Below are 25,884 nucleotides of genomic sequence, written 5' to 3'. Positions count from 1 at the left end.
TTCTACAAAGCGTACAACGAGCACCTCCTGCGGCGTCGGACAGAGCGGCTCGCTGTCGGTCACGTCTCTGGCAAGAGCAGGATACGACGTCTCTCGGTGTTAGCTGACGGGACTAACAGAGCAGGTCGGACTGCTACATCCACATTTGCTACATTTCCTTTTACTTCCTTTTGGGGGGAAAAACAAAACTCAAAGCAACAGAAAGTGCTGCAGAATCACTGGTGTTGGTCTGAAGCTAGCCTCGACGGTTTCCCAACTTTTACACGTTTCTCCTATTTACCAGATTTCTGTAATCACATACCCTATTCAAGTAGATTTGCCGAGTGCTTAAAAAGAAAAAAAAAGAACGAACGTGATCAGTTGGCCATAATCCAGTGTTAAGTGACTAAAATTTCCAATGAAACCTTTTACATGAACACATTCCTTCAGACATCCATGTAGTGTCAGTCAGACTCGCATGGTAAACGCCACGTGGTCCACGATTCCGCTCCTCTGTGTCCGTGTGGATTTATTTCTGCAACCAGCAAGTAACACTACGACAGGATAGATAATGTATACTTATGGATTGTGGGGATGAAAACCAAAGTAGGCTGTGACCCGTCTTGAACTCTCCCAAACGTATGGCTTTGTTCAGTCCAGCATGATTCTATTGCTTCAGTATTGCTGTAGAAGTTCTAACACTGCACTTAACAAGGCGCGCAAATCGAACGGGTTTCGTCCTCTGAGACGGCCCACATAGTACAGATGACGAGAGAGAAAACATGTCAATACCAAACGCGTCATGAGTTTGGGTTCCGGCTCCGCTGGGCGCGTATCTCGGCTGTGGAGGCGGCGCAAAAACATCCAGCTTGAGCTGACGCGGCTGTCCGTCAGTCCAGGATGAGGAGAGCGCTTTCACAGTTCCAGCCACGCTCCTCCAATAACATTTTTCCTGGGAGAACGCGGGCAATGGAGAGGAGTTCCGGAGAAATCAGGTTGAACCAAAACAAACAAACAAAAAAAATGACGACCGCAAAGTTCTTGTTTTTACGCACACTGTGGTCAGATGCTGTACCTGTTTCCTTTCTCCGAAATCAGATCTCAAGGTGATACTGTGTACCTCTCACGATCCGTCAGGTCTATTTGACCAGCACGAAGCCGTGCTGCGAGTCCACTGTCTCCATCATCTCGCTGTCTACAAATGCATCTGCCATTTTGAGGCCTTCGTACCCTGGTGCTGGAGGTGATGCCATGCCTGCTGCCGCGCACAGAGGAGGAGGAGGCTGGCCAGGCTCCAGCGGGGGGTCATACTGCTCCTGATACAGAACCTCACCCAGCTGGCAGTGGCCCTGCTCATGCTGTGGGTAGCTGTAGGGCTGCTGACCCTGGAGCTGGGCGGTAATGCTGGGGGAAAGAGTGGAGTGCTGCAGCTGGGGGTAGTGACCCAGGTAAGGGTCATAGCTCAAGGTCTCGGTGTTGGGATCCATCATAGGATTATAAGGCTGCGTATTTTGCTGCTGGTGTGATATGGAGCTTTGAGAGTCCTGGTGGCTGATCGGTGGACACGAGGCATAGGTCCCATCCACTATGTGCATCTGGTTAAAATAGGCCTGCATTTGGGACTGCTTCTGAAGATACAGCCTCTTCTGTTGCAACCTGTGGAAATACAGACTATTATATTGTATTCTATCACACACCTACTGAGCACTTTATTAGCAACATCTGCTCACTCATGCAATTAGAGGTCAAACAGTGTTCAGAGGAAACTGGCTGAAGGTGACACAGGAAGGCTGGGCTAACTCAATAAGCAACTCTTTACAACCGCAATGAGCAGAAAAGCATCTCAAACACGCCTTGAGGTGGATGGGCTACAACAGCAGAAGACCACAGCATGGCTCTCAATGCAAGAACAGGAAAACGATGATGTTGATGTTCAACCTGTCCAGGCTGCTGATTGGTTGACTGGATAATTGCATGAACGAGCAAAGTGTGCAATAAATACAGTGGTTGATGAGTAAACATAAAATCTATGGAAGCGAGGGGAAGTGTGTGTACCTGTGCTCAGCCAGCTGCTGTTCTAGGCTGCGAGGGGTCTCTTTACAGAACATATGGCAGCTCCCAGGACTTGCCATCAGGTTCGCTTTCTGTTGATGGGTGTGGAATAGAAATGAATAATGAATAAACCGACGCAAAACATGGCATCTGAAAACCTTAAAGGAATAATTCAGCGTTTTGTCTTTAACATGGATTAACAAGAATTTAGACGGTGTTGAGGAAAGCGCATCCAACTTGTTTGTTCAAAACACTTGAGGCATAACGGTTTACGCAAAACACATTTTCATAAACCACTAAAAGCTACTTGAGCTTTTATTTTGATCCGAGATGGACAAGAAAAATATTGGAGAAAGCATTTTTAGTGTATTGCGCAACACACAGGGTAGCGTCACCGCCTCACTGCTCTCGGTTCTCTCCTGAGCTTGGGGTTCTCCAGTTTCCTTACACCTTATGGAACTATGCATGTAGGTGGACTGGCTACTGTAAACTGCCCCTAGGTGCAACTGAAGATGGGTGTGAAGAGGGGAGTTTGTGAGGAGGATGCTAAAGCTCTTACTGAAGATGAAGGAATGAATGAATGCGTTGCTGCATATAAAGATATAAAGATATAAAGCTTTGCTATGAATCTGCATTATACAAGTCATGCATTTTAGCTCATTATTTCATGCCAGCTTCAAATAAACAGGTTTTTTTTCTCAGGGGAAATCTCAAAATTCTTGTCAATCGTGTATATTACAGTTACTGTGAAAGAAAATACATATATTGCATTACCGGAATTCTATGGGAGGGGTACTGAGGCTCCAGACTCTGTCTCCTGGTGAGTGAAGGTCCACCTGAGTACAGTGCCATGTCATGCTGGTGACATCCACCTCCCTGCATCCACACACACACACACACACACACACACATTTAATTCAGTTCAGTTTTATTCGTATAGAACGTTTAACCGTAACCTTTGCCACGAATCATCTTTACAGGAAACCTGATGTACACGAACAACAAAATGAGGAGAAACCTTAAGGAGGAACTTGAACTAGTTCCTCGTGGGTCATTATAAACTCCGGGGTAAACAGAATCCCGGGTCATTTTGTTTAAGGTTTCACACTGCTCATAGTTAAGAATGAATCCTGGAGATTCATAATCAGACGTTTCACACTGCGCAATTCCTAAACCATATATTTTTGGTGTCACCAGCGTGATGGAATAAATACAGCATGGCCGCTTTATAATCAGTGAAAAGAAAGGCCCCTGGGCAGGTATTGTTATATTTCAGCACCCAACTTCCACAAATTTTTCAGTGTCGTATATTTCCTCCTTGCTATGACACGCACTTCCATGATGTTCAGTGTTTGACCGTCTGATGCCAGAGTGCAGTTTTTCGTAGTGTTGCTTTGTCCTGGTTTTCTGTTTCTGTATTTGACTTCGAGTGTCTGTTGTTAAGCAGCAAGTCGTAATACTCTAACAGCATTGTTTCACAGTGTACACGTTTGGCACCACAATGCTACTATAACGGTCAGATGGTCAGTGGTGAGTCTTACAGTGGCTGAGAAGTGCAAAACAAAATCCAAAAACACAAGGAATTCTTCCCTCTGACTGGACGAGACATCTGTCACTCAGGATATAGAGGAAGTCCAGCAGTATCTGCAGCAGTAGAAAGTGGATTAGTGTGTGTATGAACACAGCTCTGCTCTTATAGCGCTCCTTACATCCTTTAATCTGGAACAGTTTGGTCTTCCATACATACCTGGTGTGTTTTTAGAGATCGCAAACTAAACTTTACTCCGTGATACGCTATCAGTATATCCAAAATCACGCCATATGGACGTCCTTCCTCACAGTAGCACTGAATAAACTCCATTTTCTTATAAATATAAATATATTTATATATATTTTTTATATATAATATATTATATATTTTCTTTAAAAGATTTAAAGTTACATGATCGAATAAAAAAACAGTTTAAAGTGAAGGCAGAACTCCACACATGTACAAGAAATTCCTGTATATCCTGAGTCACAGATGTCTCGTCCAATCAGAGGGAAGAATTCCATTCGCAAACTATAACCTACCTTTTCCGCTTTGTCTGAATTTCTCCTTGTGTTTTTGGATTTGTTATTTTATTTTGCACTTCTTGGTCACTGTAGAGTCTTCAAGATTACAGCAGCAGGTTTTACTCTGGAGTAAAAGGTTTTACTCTGGAGTTCTACAGTGTCCAGTACTGAAGAATGATGTGGAGGTCAGTTTTGCCAAATGAGCACAGAGCACTGAAAGGACTTTATGAAACATGCACAGAAGAGCCGACGAATCATGTTCATACAATTCAGCATCGACTAATCCTCTCACTAAAAGATCTGTACACTTTTTTTCCCCCCTTCCGATCTTGGAAAAGTGCTCTGGCAAACACGTGTGGACTTTCCCCCAGTCCACACTGATTAATAAACATGTTTGCTTGTTATTTTCATTTTTTCAGAAATCTCTAGCCAGTAACCCCTATGTGGAGTGAATAGCTTTTGGAGCAGTGGGCACCAGCCACCAGTAGCCTATTACACCAACAATGACAGCATTCACCGTGCTCTCAGGACGGACAGTAAACAACCAGCGGTCTGCTGCTTCAACTACTTGGCTATTACGTAAGAGAGTGTGTGTGTGTGTGTAGAGAGAGAGAGAGAGAGAGAGAGAGAGAGAGAGAGATGGAAGATGGTAAGAATGGTAGAGGCAGGCCCAGCTGCTTATTATCTTTAAACACTGACTTCAGGGCTGTGTCAGCTGTCTTGAACTTTAACCTTTTAATGCTAGTGTACAAGAGTGAGGGCTGACCTGCAGTAAGGGATCCAAAGGGTTATGTAGGTGTGTCTGAGGGTTCAGCAGTCCTAGTGAGGGATTTTCCCCCGAGCCCATCTGCTCGTAAACCTTGTTGAGTTCCAGGATGCCTTTTGCACGAGCCAGGTTTTGTAAATGCTGCCGAAATGCCACTATACCTAAAGACAGAGAGAGAGAGAGAGAGAGAGAGAGAGAGGGAGAGGCAGGGAAGGGTATGAGAGAGATGAGATAAATAATCACTGATCATCTAGGATTACACGTGTCACTATCTTTATCTGTGATTTACGAGGCATGGTTCTATAAAGACCATGCTTTCAAGTGCAGCATCTGAACACATGCCAACTGTCAGCGCTCCTCTTCTGCTGCCTCATGTGACCCGACTCGCGGTGCTAATCAGGTTATTTCAGGATGGCCCGTGGCTTGCGTTCTCACAGCACGACTGATTCACCCTTCGCTTTGATGCACACTTCTGCTTTTCAGGGTCTCTTCACTCCTACACTCTTCGGAAAGAAGCGGCTAGCCCGAGTCGATAATATATTCTTCTGGTTATTTTTGGCTGCCGAAGTGATCGAGGATAATTATACAGGCAAGCTTAACGGGACAACATGGGACCAGGCTTCAGCGCTGCCTCTGATTCACTCAGTGAATCATCAGACTATACGCAGGGACCGAGTGAGGAAGAAAGAAGAAGAAGAAAAAAAAAGGAGAAGCAGGGAAATATGAGTGCGCTACTAAACACCTTTACTTAGATACAGGTCAGAATGGGGTTCAGTAGCTGATTCAGATGAATCATGTGTTGAGAAGTTAAAAGTGCCTCAGGTTCAGACCTGCTCCCAGGGCTCAGCAGCAGCGGTGGCACAAAGAACAACACTTCTCACAGTATTTACTCCTTACGACTGTCCCAGAGGCATGATAGCAAAGAATGATGTTTACTAGAACTTCCGAAGTCGTAAAGATTACACAGTGACTGCTTTGACATGCTTATGTATGCTAAAGCTGTGTATGTGTACTAATACCAATTCCTAATCAACAGCCCTGGTGCAGAGAAACGTCAGAAAGTAAGAAAGTAGGAACGCTGACCTTGTGTGAGTGATGTATCGGATGCCCGGCGTCCCTCGCGGAAGCTGACAGGAGAGCGGTTGTGAGTCTCTCTCGTCTGCGAGCTCAGCACGTGCATGGCCGGGTTGGGTGGAGTCACGCGGCTGATAAAGGGCGGAGTCACGCGGCTGATGGACGCGTTGCCTAGGACCGCCCCGTTAATGGATGATGCGTCCTCCAGCAGGCTCAGGTCACTGTGCATGGAGCCGGTGTCATACTCGGAGTCCATGCTGCCCAGAGAGAACAGCTTGCCTGCAAAATATTCACAGTAAATTCACGTCTGGTGACGTATAATCGCATCATGTTGAATAGTTTGCGCATTAAAATCTCCCTAAATGATGAATCCGTTGTTTTGTTTACAAAAACTACAAATCCATTTAACTGTTATTATGGAGAAATGTTTTTTATTTAAATTTTTTATTTGATTTATAGATATACATAGATATGTCTATAAACTCACTGTATATAGTATGTTGATTTATCTAATTTATTTATTTTTTTTATGCAGATGTTTTCCAAGCACCATTAGGAATAAACAAGTGAGGTGAGGGGGAAGTCCAGTGTGACAACTGGACATTAGAAATTTTTTTTCCCCTTTAACAGCAAATGAGAGTCATGCCTTCTTATTTCATATTGCATCATTGACTCGAGATCAGTTATTTAACGTGGACCTGCTCGGATTGTTTCGAACATCAGCTGACCTGCGCTGCTTAGCACTCCGGGTTGGTTGGTGACCTCGGAGAGTGTGTGTCTGCGCTGACCAAAGCGGGCGGTCTGGTAGGCGTTGAAGGCGTGTGCAGCTTCCTCTTCTGCATCTGGGTCCTCCGTCTCGATGCCTTCGTCTATAGATGTCTCCATCATGTTACTGGGGGACGATGTGCTGGATTTCCGCACGGCCACCGGAGGCAGAGGGTCCAGCATGCAGCCGTCCACCTGAAGACGATGAGAATGAAACTTGTTAAAGCTTTGGCTTGGAACTAATATGATCATATGAGCACATCATGTGCACAGTGTGCACTTCTAAAACATTTTAGACATCAACATCGACTTCTTTGTTGAATCGTCAATGTCTTTATTTCGACCTTCCTTTCCTATTTTTATAAAACCTTTATATAAAACACAACCATATCATATTCAAGCCTTTGTTTTAAAAAATGCCTTGTGTAAGAAGTACACATTAGTCCTTGTCCATCATAACACTGTTCACACACACACCGCTACCCAAGCACACATCAAGACTTATGTGGAATTATGAGCTTAAAGCTGACAGCAGAAGATTCAGGAAGACATGAGCTAATGCATGGTTGTGGGGTTGAGTAAGGAAACAAATGTCTGGAACCCCTTCTTCTTCTTCTTCTTCTCTCTCTCACTTCCTCCCTCTCTCTCTTGTGAGTGTGTGAGTTTGGGGATGGGGGTGGGGTGGACGTCTGGAATGCAGGGACAGGAAGTGTGTTTTGGCTGAAAGGCCAGTCAGAACTCTGTTCAGGCCAGAACCAACTGAGACATGCAATCTTTCACACACACACACACACACACACACATCCTTAACTGGCATGGATCATCTGGATGTGTTGCCAGGGAAACCGGAGCCCTGAAGCTGCTTGAGAGTGAGAGCAGCTTTTGTATGATTCCTGATCACAGTTTCCTGAAGCGTACTGGACCAGGAATGCTGTTACCCAACACACCGAAGGACAATAAGAGTACAGGCCGAGTCACAGACCCTCCTCTCTCACAGATGCATCATGAGGCGCTCACACGCTCGCGGCATTTGTCATCAAAAGCTATTACCATCGCGGGACGAATCATGCCAATTCTCACCAGAAGAGATGCTCTGTTCTGTCTGATTTTATAAAGGTTATTACATATTTATTACTATATAATAATAATAATAATGAAGAAAAATAAATACTATTACAATCTACAGAAAAGTCATGAAGTCTGATACGAAGCGATGATTATCCCTTATGTTTTTAAAAAAAATACTTTTCCATAACAGCACATCCAACATCTTATACTTTTTATCCACTTATAGTTACAGTTGATGTAGAATGTCCATGAACTATGATTACAGCATTAGAGCATAAACAGTCTGCTTCACCAGCCTTTCCTTAAACAAAAAAGCAGCTGATTAACTAAAAAGCTGTCCATCTTGAAGAGCTGACACTGGAGACTCCTTCCAAAAAATGCTAGATTGTACACTGATCAGCCATAACATTGTGAGCAGTGAGAGGTGAAGTGAATAACACTGATGATCTCCTCATCATGCCATCTGTTAGTGGGTGGGATATATTAGGCAGCAAGTGAACATTTAGTCCTCAAAGTTGATGTGTTAGAAGCAGGAAAAATGGACAAGCGTAAGGATTTGAGCGAGTTTGACGAAGGGACAAATTGTGATGGCTAGACGACTGGATCAGGGCATCTCCAAAACTGCAGCTCTTTTTGGGTGTTCCCGGTCTGCAGTGGTCAGTATCTATTAAAAGTCCTGTAAGGATCTGCTGCTAACATCTTGGTGCCAGATACCACAGCACACCTTCAGGGATCTAGTGGACTCCATGCCTTGATGGATCAGGATTGTTTTGGTTTTGGACCAACACAATCATAAAAATGGGAACAGATAGGGACAACTACTGCTAATTAAATTTCAGTCCCAATGCTAAGTTAGTTAGCTAGGGCTAGCTACATGCTAGTTAACTAGCTCACCACTGTCACAAGCTGTCACAAGTTGACCATGATCTTGAGTATTTTACTTGAGTATTTTAGTATTTTAATGTTTATTTAACATACACAATATCAGTCAAAACTATTTTCTTCCTCACAGTACATTTACTGTCAGCTAGTGTCCATTACCTGTTTATTAACTGTGTTTGCTAGTGTTCATTACCTGTGTTAGCTAGTGTCCATTACTTGTGTCAGTTAGTGTTCATTACCTGCGCTAGCTAGTGTCCTGTCCATTACCTGTGTTAGCTAGTGCTCATTACCTGTGTTGGATAGTGTCCATCACCTGTGTTAGCTAGCGTATATTACCTGTGTTAATGGACACTGGCTAACACAGGTAGTGGACACTAGCGACCACAGGTAATAGACACTAGGTAACACAGGTAATTGTTTCTGGGCATCATGTCATCCAATACAATAGATTAAAGCTCGCAAATCTGATTTACTCACATTATTCATATTTACTTACCTAATATATATATATATATATATATATAATATATTTATATATATCTAAGGCAGGACCTGAGAAAGTCTAGACTTGTCTAGTGATTTGAGTTTAATCGGAATCAGCCATCTATTTTAAAACACTCAGAGCTTCTTTAAGAGGCAAATATCACCGTCTTATACATGCTTAAAATATTTAGATTTTTTAAAAATATTTTCATTAAGTAGGTATGGATAAAATACAAGGGTTTTCTTTCCCTTAGAGAAAGCAGGGATTTTTCCAGAAAACTGTTCCTATATTCATATTCAATTAGGATGCATTATTTAGCTAATCCCTAGTCCCTACACAGTCACACCACATAACATATGAAAGCTTTCTAACACCACAACAGTAATAAACAACCTTCTGTGTGTCTGTGTGTGTATCATAGCTGGGCCAGAAGGACATGATTGTGGCAGACAGTCTGTTAGTGTGGTAAGTCACATGGGCACGCTGAGTATTTTTGTGTGTGTTTGTGTGTGTGTGTGTGTGTGTGTGTTTGTTGGGAGACTGGGGAGGATGCCTGGGCTGGGACGAATGGTCAGCTGTCACGTCCGACACGCCGCAGCCAGCAATGTGTCTCTTATGCAAGTCTGGCAGCTGTGTGTGGACTGAAGGCTAGTTTGGGAATTGCACTGTCTCTATATCTCTCACCCTGCTTCTAGCCTCGAGTGGAAAGAAAGAGAAAGAGTCAGAAGAGAGAGCGAGAGAGAGAGAGAGACAGACGGATGAAAGCAGTGGGCATCAAACAGCCTTCAAAAGATCCTCCAAAGACAAAGAACCTCCTGGAGCGCATTTTTGGCAAATCTGGCAGTTGCTAAGTGGCCTGACCGAAACTGAATGTGGAAATCAGTGTCTGGGTGATGCTCTCACACGGATGCAGTATCTCAGTTCCTGCCTGCAACAAGCTGGGAACTGAACTGTGAGCACTCAGCAACGCCATATTGTCTTTTGCAACACATAAAAGTACCCTTAGGAAAAAAAAAAAAAAAAAAGCCCAGACATGAGTGTTGAAAGTTTCTGTCCTGCAGTGTGATGAAGAGATAAAACAGCCCGCACTCACTTTGGGAGTCCCCACCTCCTCCTCCATGAGGCTGTGATCGGGTGCACAGGAGGATTGTGGGTAAGCGTAGGAGTCGTTCCCGGCCTGAGGCACAGCCAGGGAGCGTAGCAGACGCACATTTTGGGGCATTAGGCTCACCTGGGGAGCGCCGCTGCTCGACTGCAACACAGAGAGACGTAGTCAGTCTGTGTGAATTTATAACATGAAACACAAACGCTGATGTTCATGAGGCTGGGTTCACCTTCACCATGGTCTGATCAGCGATGGTGCTGGGTCTGCGCTGGCGAGCATCCAGACGTGGCTCCACTGGGAAACTGGATCTGTGCGCTCTCAGTCTCTCCACCAGCAGGTAGTAAATTGCAGCAAAGTGGTTATAGCTTTTGTTCTGGAGAGACTGCAAAACATAGATAGAAATATTTTATATATAACATATATATATGTATGTACGTATGTACACTATATTGCCAAAACTTTTGGGACATCTGCCTTTACATGCACTTGAATGTAATATGGAGTTGGCCCGTATGTATAGTGCAAGTATGTGTGTGTGTTTGTAAATTATTTGTAAATTCTTGCAGAACCAGTTACACTTTGTCACAGTTTAGAGATTTTCCTCCGAGTAGGAAAATTACTAAACTGTGCTGAAATCCGTCCCTATAGAGCTGGACTTTGGCCCCTGGCACTAGTTGAAGCATTCAGTCTATTGTTGGGAGATCATGTGTTGGAATCTGACAATGGCACTGGGCATGAGTCCAAGTCAGAATAACTGGCCCTGGTCTCTGGATGGGAAATATGCCCTTCCTCTTTCCCCTGTCAAACACTAGCCAGTCACATTCAGCTCATGTTTATGGAAATATACAGTTACCTCTCATTCAGCTGTGATGTAAGTGTGATCTGGCCTTCACCTTCTGAGGTCTGTATTAAATGAAGTTTGTCTTAAACTAGCTAGTGAGTGTGAACTAGCAATTAAAAATGTCCTGCAGTAACTGTGTGATTTAGTTCATAGAAAGAACGTCTTTGAAATTTTAGTTGATTACAGCATGGAAGAAAAAAAAAACCCTTATCCTGAACGTTGTAAAGTTTGCATTGCTCCAGGCTAAACCTGAATATTTGCAACATACAAGCAACTGATATTGGTCAAGTTCCATCTAGGCAAAAATAAAACACAAAAGGGTAAGCAATTATAGGAAAATGATCCACAACAGGGTGGTTACTTGTCTTGTCTACAACAACACACTTTAAAGTTCCTATTGTATGACAGCAAATTGCCAAAGATTACCATTATTTAATCACACCGCATGCTTTTTTAACCATTTAATGTTACATTTAACGTTGAGGATTATTTGTGAAATGAGTTTGCTCTCACTTACATTATAACAGCTATAAAAAGTCCTGCCCTCACTGAGCTCTCTTTTATTTTTATTGAATTGAATAAGACAAAATAAATAAATAGAAGTGAGACACAATAAACAATGCTTCCGAACGAACCAACACCCGGGATCTCCTTCCATTAATGTTAAATAAATACATTATATTGGCAAAAGTTTTGGGACGTCTGCCTTTACATGTGCATGAATGTAATATGGAGTTGTCCCGCCCTTTGCAGCTATAACAGCTTCAACTCTTCTGGCAAGGCTTTCCACAAGGTTTAGGAGTGTGTTTATGGGAATTTTTGACCATTCCTCTAGAAATACATTTGTGAGGTCAGGCACTGATGTTGGACGAGAAGGCCTGGCTCACAGTCTCCGCTCTAATTCATCCCAAAGGTGTTCTATCAGGTTGAGGTCGGGACTCTGTGCAGGCCAGTCAAGTTCCTCCACACCAAACTCACTCATCCATGTCTTTATGGACCTTGCTTTGGTCACTGGTGTGCAGTCATGTTGGAACAGGAAGGGGTCATCCCCAAACTGTTCCCACAAAGAGCATGAAATTGTCCAAAATATCTTGGTATGCTGAAGCATTAAGAGTTCCTTTCACTGGAACTAAGGGGCTGAGCCCAACCCCTGAATTCAATGATTTGGAGGGGTGTCCCAAAACTTTTGGCAATGTAGTGTATCTCCCTGCAGAAACCTTTACCAGATCCTGTAAATGATTATGCACTGCTCTGTCAATAACACATTTTGTAATTTTTTTCTTATTAGTCTTATGTGGAGCATCTGACATCCGAGTTACTATAGAAACAATAACATATTAGAAATAATAAGCGGATATGTACCTGCGATTTTTGCCTGGCAGCCGGAGCCGTTGTTATAGGAAATGATTCAACACTTTCTGAGAAATTAGTTTTGAGGATTCAACAGAACTGTGATCAGAAGTGTAATTTTCTAGAACAGCAGCTCTGTTATAGAAGCAGTTCCGGCTGTTATAAATCCTTGCTTTTTAAACACAGCCTCTTTGTTGACGTCTTTGCTTTTGTATATTTCCATGTGCTACATAAACACATTTACTATGAGCTTAACTAGATGTCTTGGACATTGTTCTAGCATGACCAATTTCCTTGTTCGGCTCTGTTAATGAGGACTGAGCGTTCAAATGAGATCATACAGAGATCCTAATAATGACAAAATAACGTAATGTGTAAGACAAACACTTTCATGGTTATGGGTAATTAGAATCAGAAAAGCCACTCTGGACTCGATGTCCCTCACCTCTACGGTCTTGTGCTGGTCGATGCCGAGGCTGTGCATGAGCCTCAGCACCTGCTCGCTGTACTCTCCCAGTCCGGCATCTTCCTCGGCCGTGCTGGACTGCTGGTAGAGGAGAGGTCTCTGTACGGGAACTTCCAGCACCATCCACTTGTGCTCCTTAATCTGAGCCACGGAGAGCCGCTTGGATGGGTCCAACACCAGCATCCTCCTGATCAGATGCTCGCATTCTGAAAAGGAGATAGAAAAAGAAGTTTGGACGTTAAAAAATCTTTGATTTTACATTATGTGGAGTCCACTCTGTGTTTGCGTGTTCTTGCAATGATACATGTAAAGTCTAAACTCCTCTATCCTGAAGACTTTCCTGTGCTGGGACCTGAGACTCCTTCAATAAAAGAAGAAAAACCCTCAACACATGAACAATTATACACAGATCCGGCATAACATTATGACCACCTGCCTAATATTGTGTTGGTCCCCCTTTTGCTGCCAAAACAGCCCTGACCTGTCGAGGCATGGACTCCACTAGATCCCTGAAGGTGTGATGTGGTATCTGGCACCAAGATTTTAGCAGCAGATCCTTATTAAGACAGTGGTAGCTCAAGTGGTAAAAGCTCTGGGTTGTTGACTGGAAGGTTCGAGGATTGAGGTTCAAGCCCCAACACAGCCAAGCTGCCAATGTTGGGCCCTTGAGCAAGGCCCTCAACCCCACCTGCTCCAGAGGTGCTGCATCATGACTGACCATGCGCTCTGACCCCAATCCCCAAGGATGGCATATGCGAAGAAAGAATTTCACTGTGCAGTAATGTATATGTGACAGACAACTTTAAGTCCTCTAAGTTACGAGGTGGGGCAGTGTGAATAGGATAGGGATAGGATGCTCTGATCCAGTGGTCTAGCCATCACTATTTGACCCTTTGTGAAACTCGCTCAAATCCTTACGCTTGCCCATTTTTCCTGCTTCTAACACATCAACTTTGAGGACAAAATGTTCACTTGCTGCCTAATATATCCCACCCACTAACAGGTGCCATGATGAGGAGATCATCAGTCTTATTCACTTCACCTGTCAGTGGTCAGAATATTATACCTGATTGGTGTATGCTTTATTATGCTAGATTATGTGGAACATCTTCAAAACAAATACTATAGCAACAGTAATTTCACCTTTCTCTAATGCTAAAGATAAAGCACACCTTCTGACCAATCCGATTTGAGCATTCCACTGAGCGTGACATCATTTCTTTTAGACTTTCACGTCCCATCCTAATACCTTTACTGTTACACCCTAATGCTGTAGTTAATATAACCATGCGTATTGAATGTTTATTGACGGGTAGAATAAACAGATTACCGGTTCATTTCTCAGTACAGGGAAATGATTGTCTGTCATAATCCCATGTACACTACACATATAAAGGAGATAGCAACATGGTTAAAAAGAAAATAAATGATCATGTCCGTCATCAAGAGCAGTTTTATGTCCCTGCTGCTGAGGCTTATAAACGCTAAAATCAATCCACACTGTTGACTTTATTAACGCAATAAAGAATGAGACAGCAGTGACAGCTCTGATTTCCTCCTTCCTTTCTTTTTCTTTGACTGAACTGATTCTCCCAGTAAGCATAAAAAATGGAAAGACCCCGAACACTGAGCGTCCTGTAGGAGAGTGAAAGAAAGGCCACAGATGTAAGTGTGAAGTAGGCAGTGTATCTGTGATACGGACACTGAGGAAGCACACAAGACCAGTGACCGTACGTACCGTCTCTGCTATACGCAGCTAGAAAGGATGAAACAAAAAACAAAAAACAGCTCAGTTCTGTAGACGAGCCAGACAAAGCAGGATGGATTTATTCCACATTATCTCATCCCACAATTTTACAGAGACCTTTGTGTGTCATCAGCTGCGTGTGACTCACGGACCTGACGTTATGAGCTGGCACAGCGATGGGGTTAATGTGTTCTGAGCGTTCTTGTGGACATCTCCGCCCGCTCGGCCACACCCCTTTATGAGTCACTAAGCTTTAACCGTTAATACGTTATTTCACCTCCTTTATTTTAACACTGAATGATCCAGTGCTTGAAAGTCCACATCCATAAACTCACGCGAAGACCCTTTTCTCTTCACTTCTGCCCATTACTTCTTCCCTTCTCTTTAGAATTCCCATCTGGAGTGTGTTTGGAGCATTGGGAAGGCACACTGGGAAAGCTGGGAAACTTTACAGTTAAGTGCTGATACTTGAGACTCCTTCAATAAACGTTACATAAGAAACGACCAGGCTCTTTATGAACGAGAGGTTACTATAGAAACAATGCTATGTCCAAATAACGAAACGTCCGATCCGTTCTCTTGTACAAAAATAATACAGACCTTCTGACCAATCAGATTTGAGCGTTCCACCGAGCTGTGGTATAATTTCCTTCTAGCAGCGCGCGCTGTCGTGTCCTCCGTTAGTCGAGCTCGAGTGAGTTTGAATGGCTTTCCACTTCTGAGTCAGCGCAGCGGAGCTGTTTATATTTCGAGACTTAACAGCGAGGCAGACTTTAAAACGAAGGCGCTCATTTATGTTTAAATCGTAATAGGAGACGAGTTTGGAAAAGAGTCGTAAGTGTTCTGCTTTTAATCAAGCGATAAGAAAAGTTCAGAAGCTTTAAACTGTGCTTTCTGCCAGACGGTGAGACGTTTTCATCTTCCTCATGATGATACAGACAGAATAAAGACGTCAACGTCCCCAGTGTGGTCAAAGCTCTGACGTGCTTTGACTGTACAATAAAATGTCACTTTTACGCATCACGCATCATTTCCAGAAGTTCTGATGAAGCGTAACAAGCCCTTTTAGAATAGAGATAAAAGGAATATGTCCTTTTCAAACTTCCTGAATATGTAGCATCACAGACAATGTACACTATATTTCCAAATGTTTTTGGACACCCCTCCAAATCATTGAATTCAGGTGTTGTATTTCAGGGGTTTGGCTCGGCTCCTTAGTTCCAGTGAAAGGAACTCTTAATGCTTCATACCAAGACAAGGCTCTAATTCATCCCAAAGGTGTTCTATCAAGTTGAGGTCAGGACTTTGTGCAGGACAGTCAAGTTCCTCCACACCAAACTCACTCATCCATGTCTTCATGGGCCTTGCTTTGTGCACTGGTGTGCAGTCATGATGGAACAGGAAGGGGTCATCCCCAAACTGTTCCCATAAAGCATGAAATTGTCCAAAATGTCTTGGTATGCTGAAGCATTAAGAGTTCCTTTCACTGGAAATAAGGGGTCAAGCCCAACCCCTGAAAAACTACACCTGAATTCAATGTTTTGGATGGGTGTCCAAAAACTTTTGGCAATATAGTGTATGCTACATATTCAATATGAATATAGAAATTTCTAAATTTTCAATTAAACGTAAATTTCTATTCAACTATTTTTAGAGTGTACTGGTTATAAGCTTCGCATTTGTATAATTGATATAATTATATGACTTCAGTTCATCTGAAAACAGAAGAGATATTCATCATATCATTACTGAATATTTCAATCACATTCATATAATCAGATGAAAATTGGTGAACTGATGTTTCCCCACTGTTATTAGTATTCTATTAACATGTTATTACTTATGATAATGACCTTAATAACCTAAACAACTTCTTAGAATATATAACCTTTTTTTGCACTCAAGTCAGAGTAAAAGATTTACAGTACAGGGAAATATTGCAGTCTGGACCTACAGATAGAGGTTAAGTTTAGAAAAATACATGAAGTTATTGAGTAATTGTGTTAATACAAACTTTTACAAACTTCTGAGCAGCATGTTAAAAAAAAAAGAAAAGAAAAACTGGAAAGGCTCCTCTGGGGGGTATTGAGTGAGTATGTAGTGAAGTCTGAAGTAGAGAAACAGTGTGTGTGTGTGTGTGTGTGTGTGTGTGTGAGAGAGAGATGGAATGTGCTTGCTCTGTGGGGATGCAGTCCTGTGCGATGAGGACATGCAGGGAGGAAATGTAAAGTAAAAGCACACAATGTTCTTCCCTTCGCGTTCAGAGAACGGCTCAAATTGCTCGAACTGAGAGGAGGTGTGGGGGCTGAAGCTCCGCCCCTATACGCAAGAACCCATCCAGGAAGCAGCTGGTGTGTGGGACTCGTGCTAGGTAGATTGTGTAAAACACTTGAACGGGATTCAATTTAGGGGGGCAAACCTCACGGAATTCTGTAACCTGCTATAGTCAATTTCGAATCAAGCGTGCTTTGTTTCTCTGTTTATCCCATAACACACGGCTCGCCTCGAGCTCCTGCTCCCGTCACAGAGGGCTTATTTTTTTCCCTTTACCACATTTACTCACAACAGAAACTCACCTTCGGTCATGAAGTACGGGATTCGGAAGCGGCCTTCCAGCACGCGCTGCCTTAACACGGGTAGAGAGGGACCGTCAAACGGCAGAGCTCCACACACCAGCACGTAAAGGACCACCCCCAAGCTCTGCAACACGCCCACACACACACAGTAAAATCATTAACAGTGCATAATCAGAGTCAGCAGATCAGATACACACCACGCATTAGGTGTCAAGGTACAGGTGCTCTCACATGACGCTTCTTCTCTATCTCGTGCTCTATAGAGGTTGTTTACACACCGAGTTCAAGAGGTCATGCAAACAGCCTGTCAGATGACTAATTAACCGCTTGGGTGTCGTCTAAATAAAATTTGCACTCCTTGTAATATTTTCAGGGCCACTTCGAATAGAATTTAAACAGTGGTAACATACCAAATATGGAAATTTCCTCAAGGCTCACATGGGGAAAAATGTGTTTATTCTCAGGATCGCGGCGTTTTATAGGATGAGGAGGAGAGGAGAACGGCGTCCGGTTCAATCCGGTATAGGTTTTTGATGGCACTTTTAGCCGGGATGCAATCACTAAATGCATTAAACAGGGGAATGTGGGGGCGGAGCTATGAATAGTCCAGATCTCTGACCGCTCAAATACAGTAAAGAATTGTCACTGGAGTCAGAAAGACGTTTCAGCGGCAACTATTTACCCAGAAATCAATCTTATGACATCATAACTTCACAAATATGTTACTATAGTAACATCACTAAATGGCTTCCTATTGGCTATCTAAGCTTAACACACAGAGAATAAGTATCAGTGTAGATTATTCCAGAAGGATAACACACTCACTGTGGCTCTTAAACAGTGCCAGGTTTTTTTTAAACACTTTAAGACATGTGCTTTTGTCATTTTTCCTTCATTTTAATCTGTAAGGGAATTTACTGATGAAATATCTGTAACGTGAACTCATCGCTCGGGTATTTCCTGTTGAATCATTGTTTTTTTTTCTCCTCCGAAGCCACAAAAGGCTTACCCAGATGTCCAGTTGCGGTCCTTCATATTGCTGGCCTTCAAACACTTCAGGAGCGGCGTATGGTGGACTGCCGCACCACGTGGCCAAAGGCTTTCCCGGCTGGAAGAAGTTTGCAAATCCAAAATCTGTAGTAGAGAGAGAGAGAGAGAGAGAGAGAGAAAGAGAGAGAGAGAGACAGAACAGAGAGAGACAGAACAGAGAGAGAAACAGCGAAGAGAGAGAGGCAGAAAGACAGAGAGAGAGAGAGAGAGAGAGAGAGAGAGAGAAAGAGACAGAGACAGAGAGAGAGAGATAGAGAGACGGAGAGAGAAAAAGAGAGGGAGAGACAGAGAGAGAGAGCGAGACAGACAGAGGAGACAGAGAGAGAGTGAAAGAAAGAAAGGCATAATGTGAGTATAGAGATGGATGATAAACATGACAGATTGCTGTGTTTTGGATGAGGGGGTGGACTGGTGGAAAGGAGATGAGTGAAGAAGAGTGAGATGATTCTCTTCAGCACCGGAGCACAAATCAGACGGGGATTAGACGCCTGACTCACAGGAAGCGCACAGTGACTGACAGCCGCTAGAATTACAGCAGCGTTCGTGTACGTGTGTGTGTGTGTGTGTGTGTGTATCAGGTCATGAGGAGGTGGGAGAGATAATTACAGCCAGACATATGCTCATTAACCCTCGTTCCCCTTGTGTGAGACGGTGTCTTTGGCTTTCAGCACCAAGAGCGGGACGAATGCTTCTCAGCTGACCTTCAAGAGAAGGTCCTGCTCTCGGACGGTGCGTTTTCAATCAGTGTAGTGAATCATCTCTGATGTTATTACAGTTCCCTTGTGTCCAGAATCAGAGCTTGGGGATTGCATATAAATCTTCATTTTTTTTTGTCATTAACGCTGTCATTAACAGCCTGGGTTACCTCTCTGTCAGGTCATGTCCTGTAATAAGAACAAAAACTGAGGGCATTATGTGAACTAAGAATAAGAACTTCCACACTGTACTGTTGAGCTGAAGTCAAATCTGAAAACATGCTTCAACATCATGCCACAGAATCTCTCTCTTCTCTCTCGCTCTTCTCTCTGTGTCTCTCTCTCCCTCTCTGTCTCCTCTGTGTCTCTGTGATTCTCTCTTTCTCCTCTGTCTCTCGGTCTATGTCTCTCTCCCTCCCTCTTTCTCTGTCTCTTCTCTCCTTCTCTCTCTCTCGGTTTCCTCTCTCTCTTCCTCCCTCTCTCTCTGTCTCTCTCTCTCCCTTCCTCCCTCTCCATCTCTCTCTCTCTGTCTCTCTATCTCCATCTCCTCTGTCTCTCTCTCTCTCTCCCTTCCTCCCTCTCCATCTCTCTCTCTCCCTTCCTCCCTCTACATCTCTCTCTGTCTCTCTCTCTCTCTCTCTCTCTCCGTCTCCTCTCTCTCTCTCTCTCTCCGTCTCTCTATCTCCATCTCCTCTGTCTCTCTCTCTCTCCGTCTCCTCTCTCTCTCTCTCTCTCCGTCTCCTCTCTCTGTCTCTATCTCCTTTGTCTCTCTCTTCTCTGTTTCTCTCTCTTTCTGGTTACATAAAACCACTCAATCCGGCGCTTCATCCCGTGATAACTGGCACCCATGTGGCACACGGCACTCGCTCAGCTGGTGTATCAGCGTCTCACATCTCGATAACACTGCGCTCTAGACTTCAAAACAAGCCGGAATGTTCCATCAGCTGCAGAAGCTGGTACTGTTAAAGTCAAAGAAAAGCAGCTAGGGTGTTGGGTTTTTTTTGTTTTTTTTTTACACGGTCAGACACGCTGGGCAAAGTGCTTACAGATTAGATAGAGCGTCTGTTCGTGGCAGAACAATGGGGCAAGGTCACCAAATATGGCATGCAAACAGAGCAAAGACTAATCGAAATTCCCCGCCTCTCTGCTCAGCTAAATTCCCATAGTGACCCTACAGGACAATGGAGAAACCTGAACGTGTAACACAAAAATCCATGACCAGTTTTATTCCGTTCTAATTAATAAAAGAAATAAGGTTAATTAAACACAAACATCAAGATTTGTGAGTTTGGACATTAGGGAAAGGACATTATCGACATTTACATTATTTACTGTCCAGTGGCACCCAAACGAGGATGAAGGTTCCCTTCTGGGGCTGGTTCCTCTCAAGGTTTCTTCCTCAGATCATCTCAGTGATTTTTTCCTCATCACCTCCATCACCTCAGGCTTCTCATTAGGGATAAAATACTTTAAACTTTATCATTTTTTTCTTTCTTCTCTGCTTCTATACTTCTGTAAAGCTGCTTTGAGACAATGTCCATCGTTAAAAGCCCTAACAAATAAACTGTATTAAATAAACATAGCCAATCTTCAACTTTACGCTTCATTAAAGCAGAACAGAAAACCCGAACCACTGGAGAACCTTATCCTGAACAGTGATTGAAATCAACAACATGTGTTTAGGACATGAAAGAGGATTGTTTTCTCCCCCAAAGGCTAAAAAAATGGAATTTGGGCCAAAATGTTCAGTGATTTCTTTGTCCTGTCACACTCCACAGTGGTGTTTAGTGACTCGCATCAGAGTAGACACTCAGGGCTGTAAGAATATGTAGTTTCTCAGAAGTATTTGGCTTTTATACCTAGCTTATTACAGGCAATCATTTCATAAAGAAGTTTTAAAATGAACGAAACGGTTATTTTTCAAAGTAAATGTTATTAAACCCACTTCTCCTCTCTGAGATCCCTAAAGTACTTGTTCATAAACATCTAAAATGTTATCTTCAACCACTAAAATTCAGACCTGCATTAATAAAATAATTCATTTATTTTATTTATTATTATTATTATTAATTTTTGTTTACATGTTATGTGTTGTAAATACAACTTGTACATAGTTTTCTCTGCACATACTAACTGACAGCCTTATTTATTATCTATCTATCCATCCATCATTTCTTTACACTATCTTGCTTTCTTTGTCTATTGACCCTTTTCTTTTACTGTCTTTCATTCTATATTCAACTATCCAACGTTCTTTCCATTTCTTTCTTCACTTTGTTCCCTCGTTTCTTTCTTGCTTTTTCGTTTGAATTTCTTTAAATCCCTATGACATTCATTATTTTTACTTTTTTTGTTTTCTGTATCTTTAACTTTACTCTCTTGTCCCTTTCTGTCTGTCTATACCAGTAGGTTGTTCATCCTTACATCCATCCATCTTTCTATCTGTCTGGTTATACATCTATCTTTCTATCTGTCTGGTTATACATCTATCTTTCTATCTGCCTGGTTATCTATCTATCTGCCTGTCTGTCTGCCCTGTCTGTCTATCTGCCTGCCTGTCTGCCCTGTCCATCTATCTATCCAGCTTTCTATCTGCCCTGTCCGCCTATCTATCCATCTTTCTATCTTCCCTGTCTGTCTATCCATCTTTCTATCTTCCCTGTCTGTCTATCCATCTTTCTATCTGCCCCATCTGTCTATCTATCCATCTTTCTATCTGCCCCGTCTATCTATCCATCCTTCTATCTGCCCTGTCCGTCTGTCTATCTATCTATCTATCTATCTATCTATCTATCTATCTATCTATCTATCTATCTATCTATCTATCTATCTATCTATCTATCTATCTATCTATCTATCTATCTATCTGCCAAATGCCAGATGCTCTTATCCAGATCTATCTATCTATCTATCTATCTATCTATCTATCTATCTATCTATCTATCTATCTGGTTATCTGTCTGTCTGTCTGTCTATCTATCTAGATTTTGAAAATGTCTCCAATCTGCTGGTGGAACAGCGCTAAAAAATAAATGAATCTTAGTCAACCCAAATGCTTGTGCAGCAGAATCAGTATCAGGATTTTTATTTGTTGTGTCATTATACGGCATACAGATGAATAACAAACAGAAATAAGAACTAAAAGAATATGATGTTCAATATGTTACAGTACAGAATGTGCAGATATTACGTGATGTATTTAGCGTACAGGTGAGTTAGATGAAAGGGCAGTGTGTGGAATGACCATGGAGTGAAGTGAATCTGTAAGGAGGACAGGTCCAGTCTGTGTCTGAGGGAAGAAGCTCCTCCTAAACCTCTCCATTTGATCAAATCAGACTAAGGAAGTGTTTGTAGATTACAGCAAGCTGAACACACGGTTACTGAGGTGGGTGGAGCCTTTGGTGAGTTTATAAAGGGTTTATGAACCATGTGTTTAGTGAAGACAAGATGCAAGTGGGTGCAAACAGTGTGCTGTTTATTTGCAGCGATCAAAAAAAAAAAAAAAAAAATCAGTCTGTTGTGAGAGTCCAATCAAATGCGAATGGAATTAAATGAAAATAATAATAGAAACATGAGCAAGAGTCAAATAAAATCAGGAAGTAGAGAATATAGAAATGAGTTCAATATATTACAATGAGTACACATGGCGGATTTCCCAGCACTGATTTCACGCCGTTTTGTTTTGAGAAGTGGAATTCATGACAAGGTTGTTCTGCTTTGAGAAGGGGAATTCGTGAGAGGTTGATACTTTAACGTGTTATCAATCTGATCTTCCTAATATGTGTGTGTCGGTACAGTGTGTGTGTGTGTTTGAATTCTGACAAATTTCCCTGTGCTCAAAGAAAAAATACCTTGGAAGACTTATTTACTCAAAACGTATCAGTCAAGTTTTAAAATACAGCTTAGATGACAAAATCGCGTAAGATGACAAGAAGTCGTAGGATGAGACGGATATGAGTAGATGCAAACTTCCCAACAATGGAGCACTAAATAAAATGGAGCACAGTAAATTTCCCGACCCTCACACAATCAGACAGAAAGTGAGGCACTTCTGTGTTTACGTGTGCACTTTGGAAATGTATAAACCAAAAATTCTTCACCACGAACAAATCTTTCAAAGGACAAATTAAGGGTTCAAGTTACAAATGACTTCATGTGAAGAATTCATAAATTCATTGGCTGCCTCAACACTGGCCCTCGAGTCTAGAGTTTAAACGGATTTTCTCTTATTTTCTTAGTACAGGAGGTGTCTCGATTCTTCTCCATGATGCATGGAAAGAAGTTAAACCATGTTTATAAAAATCACACCCACCAAACCAAAAAATCCGCGTCCAGAGCTGAGCTTCTGCGTCAAACCGATTCATAACGATTACGTTTGTCCCGAGATTAACATGGAAACGCGGCCTGTTTGTTTACCCTATCGGATCTTTCTGATATCAGTTCTGCAAACAGAGCTAGATCTTCGGGGCTACGCTGTGCTCCGAGCGGGACGTGCGATTTATAAAGCTAGATTCAATCAGAGGAGGTCAAATGATGAATGGCATGGCAGTGCTGCAATTTCGTCTCAATTCCTGTGAGTAACGAGGAAAAAAAAAAGAAAAGAGACCGAGGCCAGGAGACAAAAATGACAGAGGGATTAATTCAGAGGGGAGGTGAGAGGTACGAAGGGGAGGTGGAAAAGGGAGAAAAAAAAACGTCTGAGATGTGTGAGGCAGGGATGGTGAAGACTCCTGAGAAGAGCTGACCCACTTTACGAGTGGAATGCCGAGCGGCAGGGATTGACGTCAATGCTGCCCCGGCTGACATTGCAGAGGTGAGTCTCTCTGTGCTCCATACTGCAATCACTCTCTTATCCAGCCCTGACTGCTATTAAAGCAGAAGCACATAACAGAGCGCTCGGCCGGTCTGGTGTTAACAAAAGCTTGTACAGAGGTCAGCAAGAACGAGCTCTTTCATAATGGAACCCTCCTGTGGACCCCAAAGCGCGCTGCTGGGTTCGCAACGACTTTCATAGCGTGAGCACAACAGCCTTACGCAAGTCTCCGCGGATTCAGTCATGACACGCTTCGCTGCCGTTTCACAACCGTCCGATGTCCGTGACGTGTCTTCCACTCCTACATGTTTGCTTAAATAGATGACCAAACCTGTAATTGCTCCCGGGTGAAGGCAAACTGGATGAGGGCACATCTGCACCTTCACTTAAATGTGCATCACTTTGAGTGTCCACTCACCCTGATCTCCACATACAGTCATGTTGCTCTTTCAAGCTGTACATAAAAGCCTACCTTAATGCAGTGACCTTTCTGAGAGCCTGCAGTTCTAGGTGGCTTCTGAAGGTTTGATCAAGCATCAAACAGAGAGCCTTACAAGACGGGACCTTTGGAGATTCCTGGTACAATGACCACTGTACTGTTAGTCTTAGCCTCAGACGCTTTGCTTGTTATGTTTGTGTACACTTCAGAGCTTCAATGAGCTTCAGAATCTTAAAGCTTGCACTCTGATTGGTTAGTCACTCATATTTGTATATGAACTTCAGTACGCTGGATTTTAACAGGAATACAAATGGAACAATATAAAATCGCCGGATTAAAGAAAAGTCATTTCAGTAAGCCCTCTTTCTTCTTTTTGTCCTCTAGAAATAGACCAGACTTGTGAGACCAGACAATAGTCCGCATACATCTGTAGGAAACTCAGAAATTACTTGTTATTTCCGAGTTATTAAGTTGAATGACTAATGTGCTCAGCAGGTTGGGAACAACTACTGTTTGTGTTCATGTATAAAAGTGTAGCTTCATGCTATCGTGTAGAAGCCTCTCTCTCTCTCTCTCTCTCTCTCTCTCTCACACTTGGCTGGATTGTTCATAGAGCCGTCATCCTGGGAACAGAGCCTGAGCTGGACTGCTGGCCTTTAATACCTCGTAGCCCAGAGTAAATACTGTTTGTGGATGGCCGTGTGTATCCGTCTGGTCGGCACAGGATGTGCCCGTTACAGCCTGCTGACTTCATTACCTCCCGCATATCAGATCCGTTTCTTGGAGCTCCGCTTCCTAATCAAAGCACACCTACTCAGGAGGCTGAACCTGAGTCAGATCGAATCAAGCCCCCCCTTTTTCCTCATTTCGCCGAGAGATATCTCTCTAGTATCATTTCGCTTGAATCTGGCTCTTGTTAAAAGTCACTACCAAGAACCAGACGCGTCTGGGCTGTGTGTGTTTGAGTGCCCCTATCATGTCATTATCTCCTTCCACACATATCATCTGTATTAATAACAGCAGCATGTGTTTACTGTAAGCAGTGTTCCTGGAGGAACCCGAGGAACCGAGCCAGAAAGGATCGGAGAAGCGCTGAAGTCACTGGATACACGGCCGTGGATGAAGTCAGAGGCACAATTATAATCAGAGAAGGGTTGGGTTTAAAGCTCCCACACACGTACATCATAGGAGAAGGAGGATGACATGACCATGAGCAAGGAATACTGTATGCAAGGGTGTGGAACTATTATCAGAGGATGACTCCTCCACACGGTCATCAAGTTACACTGAGCTACAGGAGTTACACATCAACTTCAAATGAAGAAAAGTTTCATGAGCAATAAAAACATATTTATATATACATGTATATTTATTATAAAAGCACTATTAAATACTTGACTTTGATTGGTCAAAAGGTTTTGGTCCTAGTAATTCAGGTTTATATTAATGCCCTGACCCTTATATATTATTGTTTCTATAGTAAAAGCTAATTTACAGGCTCTTGAATGGCCACAGGTGCTTGAAACCATTTAATTAACATTTTATGGAAAAAGACTTTTAATTCTAATTGTTAAAATTAAGACTAAATATTCTCAATATTATATATAATATTTATTATTTTAAAAATGTATTGTTTTTAATATAATTTATTTTATGTAATATAATACATATAATATA

At 42.6% G+C, this 25,884-nt stretch overlaps 1 protein-coding gene across 1 annotated transcript in view; it reads right to left on the bottom strand.

The window, feature by feature from the left end:
• Positions 1 to 356: 356 nt before the first annotated feature.
• Positions 357 to 25,884, bottom strand: part of sik2b (salt-inducible kinase 2b) — a 48,102-nt gene continuing 22,574 nt past the window's right edge. The window contains exons 5-15 of the mRNA XM_058413745.1: positions 18,220 to 18,344; positions 17,211 to 17,334; positions 12,867 to 13,093; positions 10,460 to 10,612; positions 10,219 to 10,377; positions 6,655 to 6,886; positions 5,936 to 6,205; positions 4,853 to 5,013; positions 2,806 to 2,907; positions 2,035 to 2,123; positions 357 to 1,635 (exon numbers count right to left, since the gene is read on the bottom strand). Of these exons, the coding sequence (XP_058269728.1) occupies positions 1,119 to 1,635; positions 2,035 to 2,123; positions 2,806 to 2,907; positions 4,853 to 5,013; positions 5,936 to 6,205; positions 6,655 to 6,886; positions 10,219 to 10,377; positions 10,460 to 10,612; positions 12,867 to 13,093; positions 17,211 to 17,334; positions 18,220 to 18,344 (2,159 nt within the window). The 3' untranslated portion in view covers positions 357 to 1,118. The remainder of the gene's footprint in view (positions 1,636 to 2,034; positions 2,124 to 2,805; positions 2,908 to 4,852; positions 5,014 to 5,935; positions 6,206 to 6,654; positions 6,887 to 10,218; positions 10,378 to 10,459; positions 10,613 to 12,866; positions 13,094 to 17,210; positions 17,335 to 18,219; positions 18,345 to 25,884) is intronic.

This window comes from Hemibagrus wyckioides, linkage group LG17 (genome assembly GCF_019097595.1).
Source record: "Hemibagrus wyckioides isolate EC202008001 linkage group LG17, SWU_Hwy_1.0, whole genome shotgun sequence".
Lineage (NCBI taxonomy): Eukaryota > Metazoa > Chordata > Actinopteri > Siluriformes > Bagridae > Hemibagrus > Hemibagrus wyckioides.
Note: the sequence above shows the minus strand (reverse complement) of the source record. Positions and strands in the feature narration are given on the sequence as shown.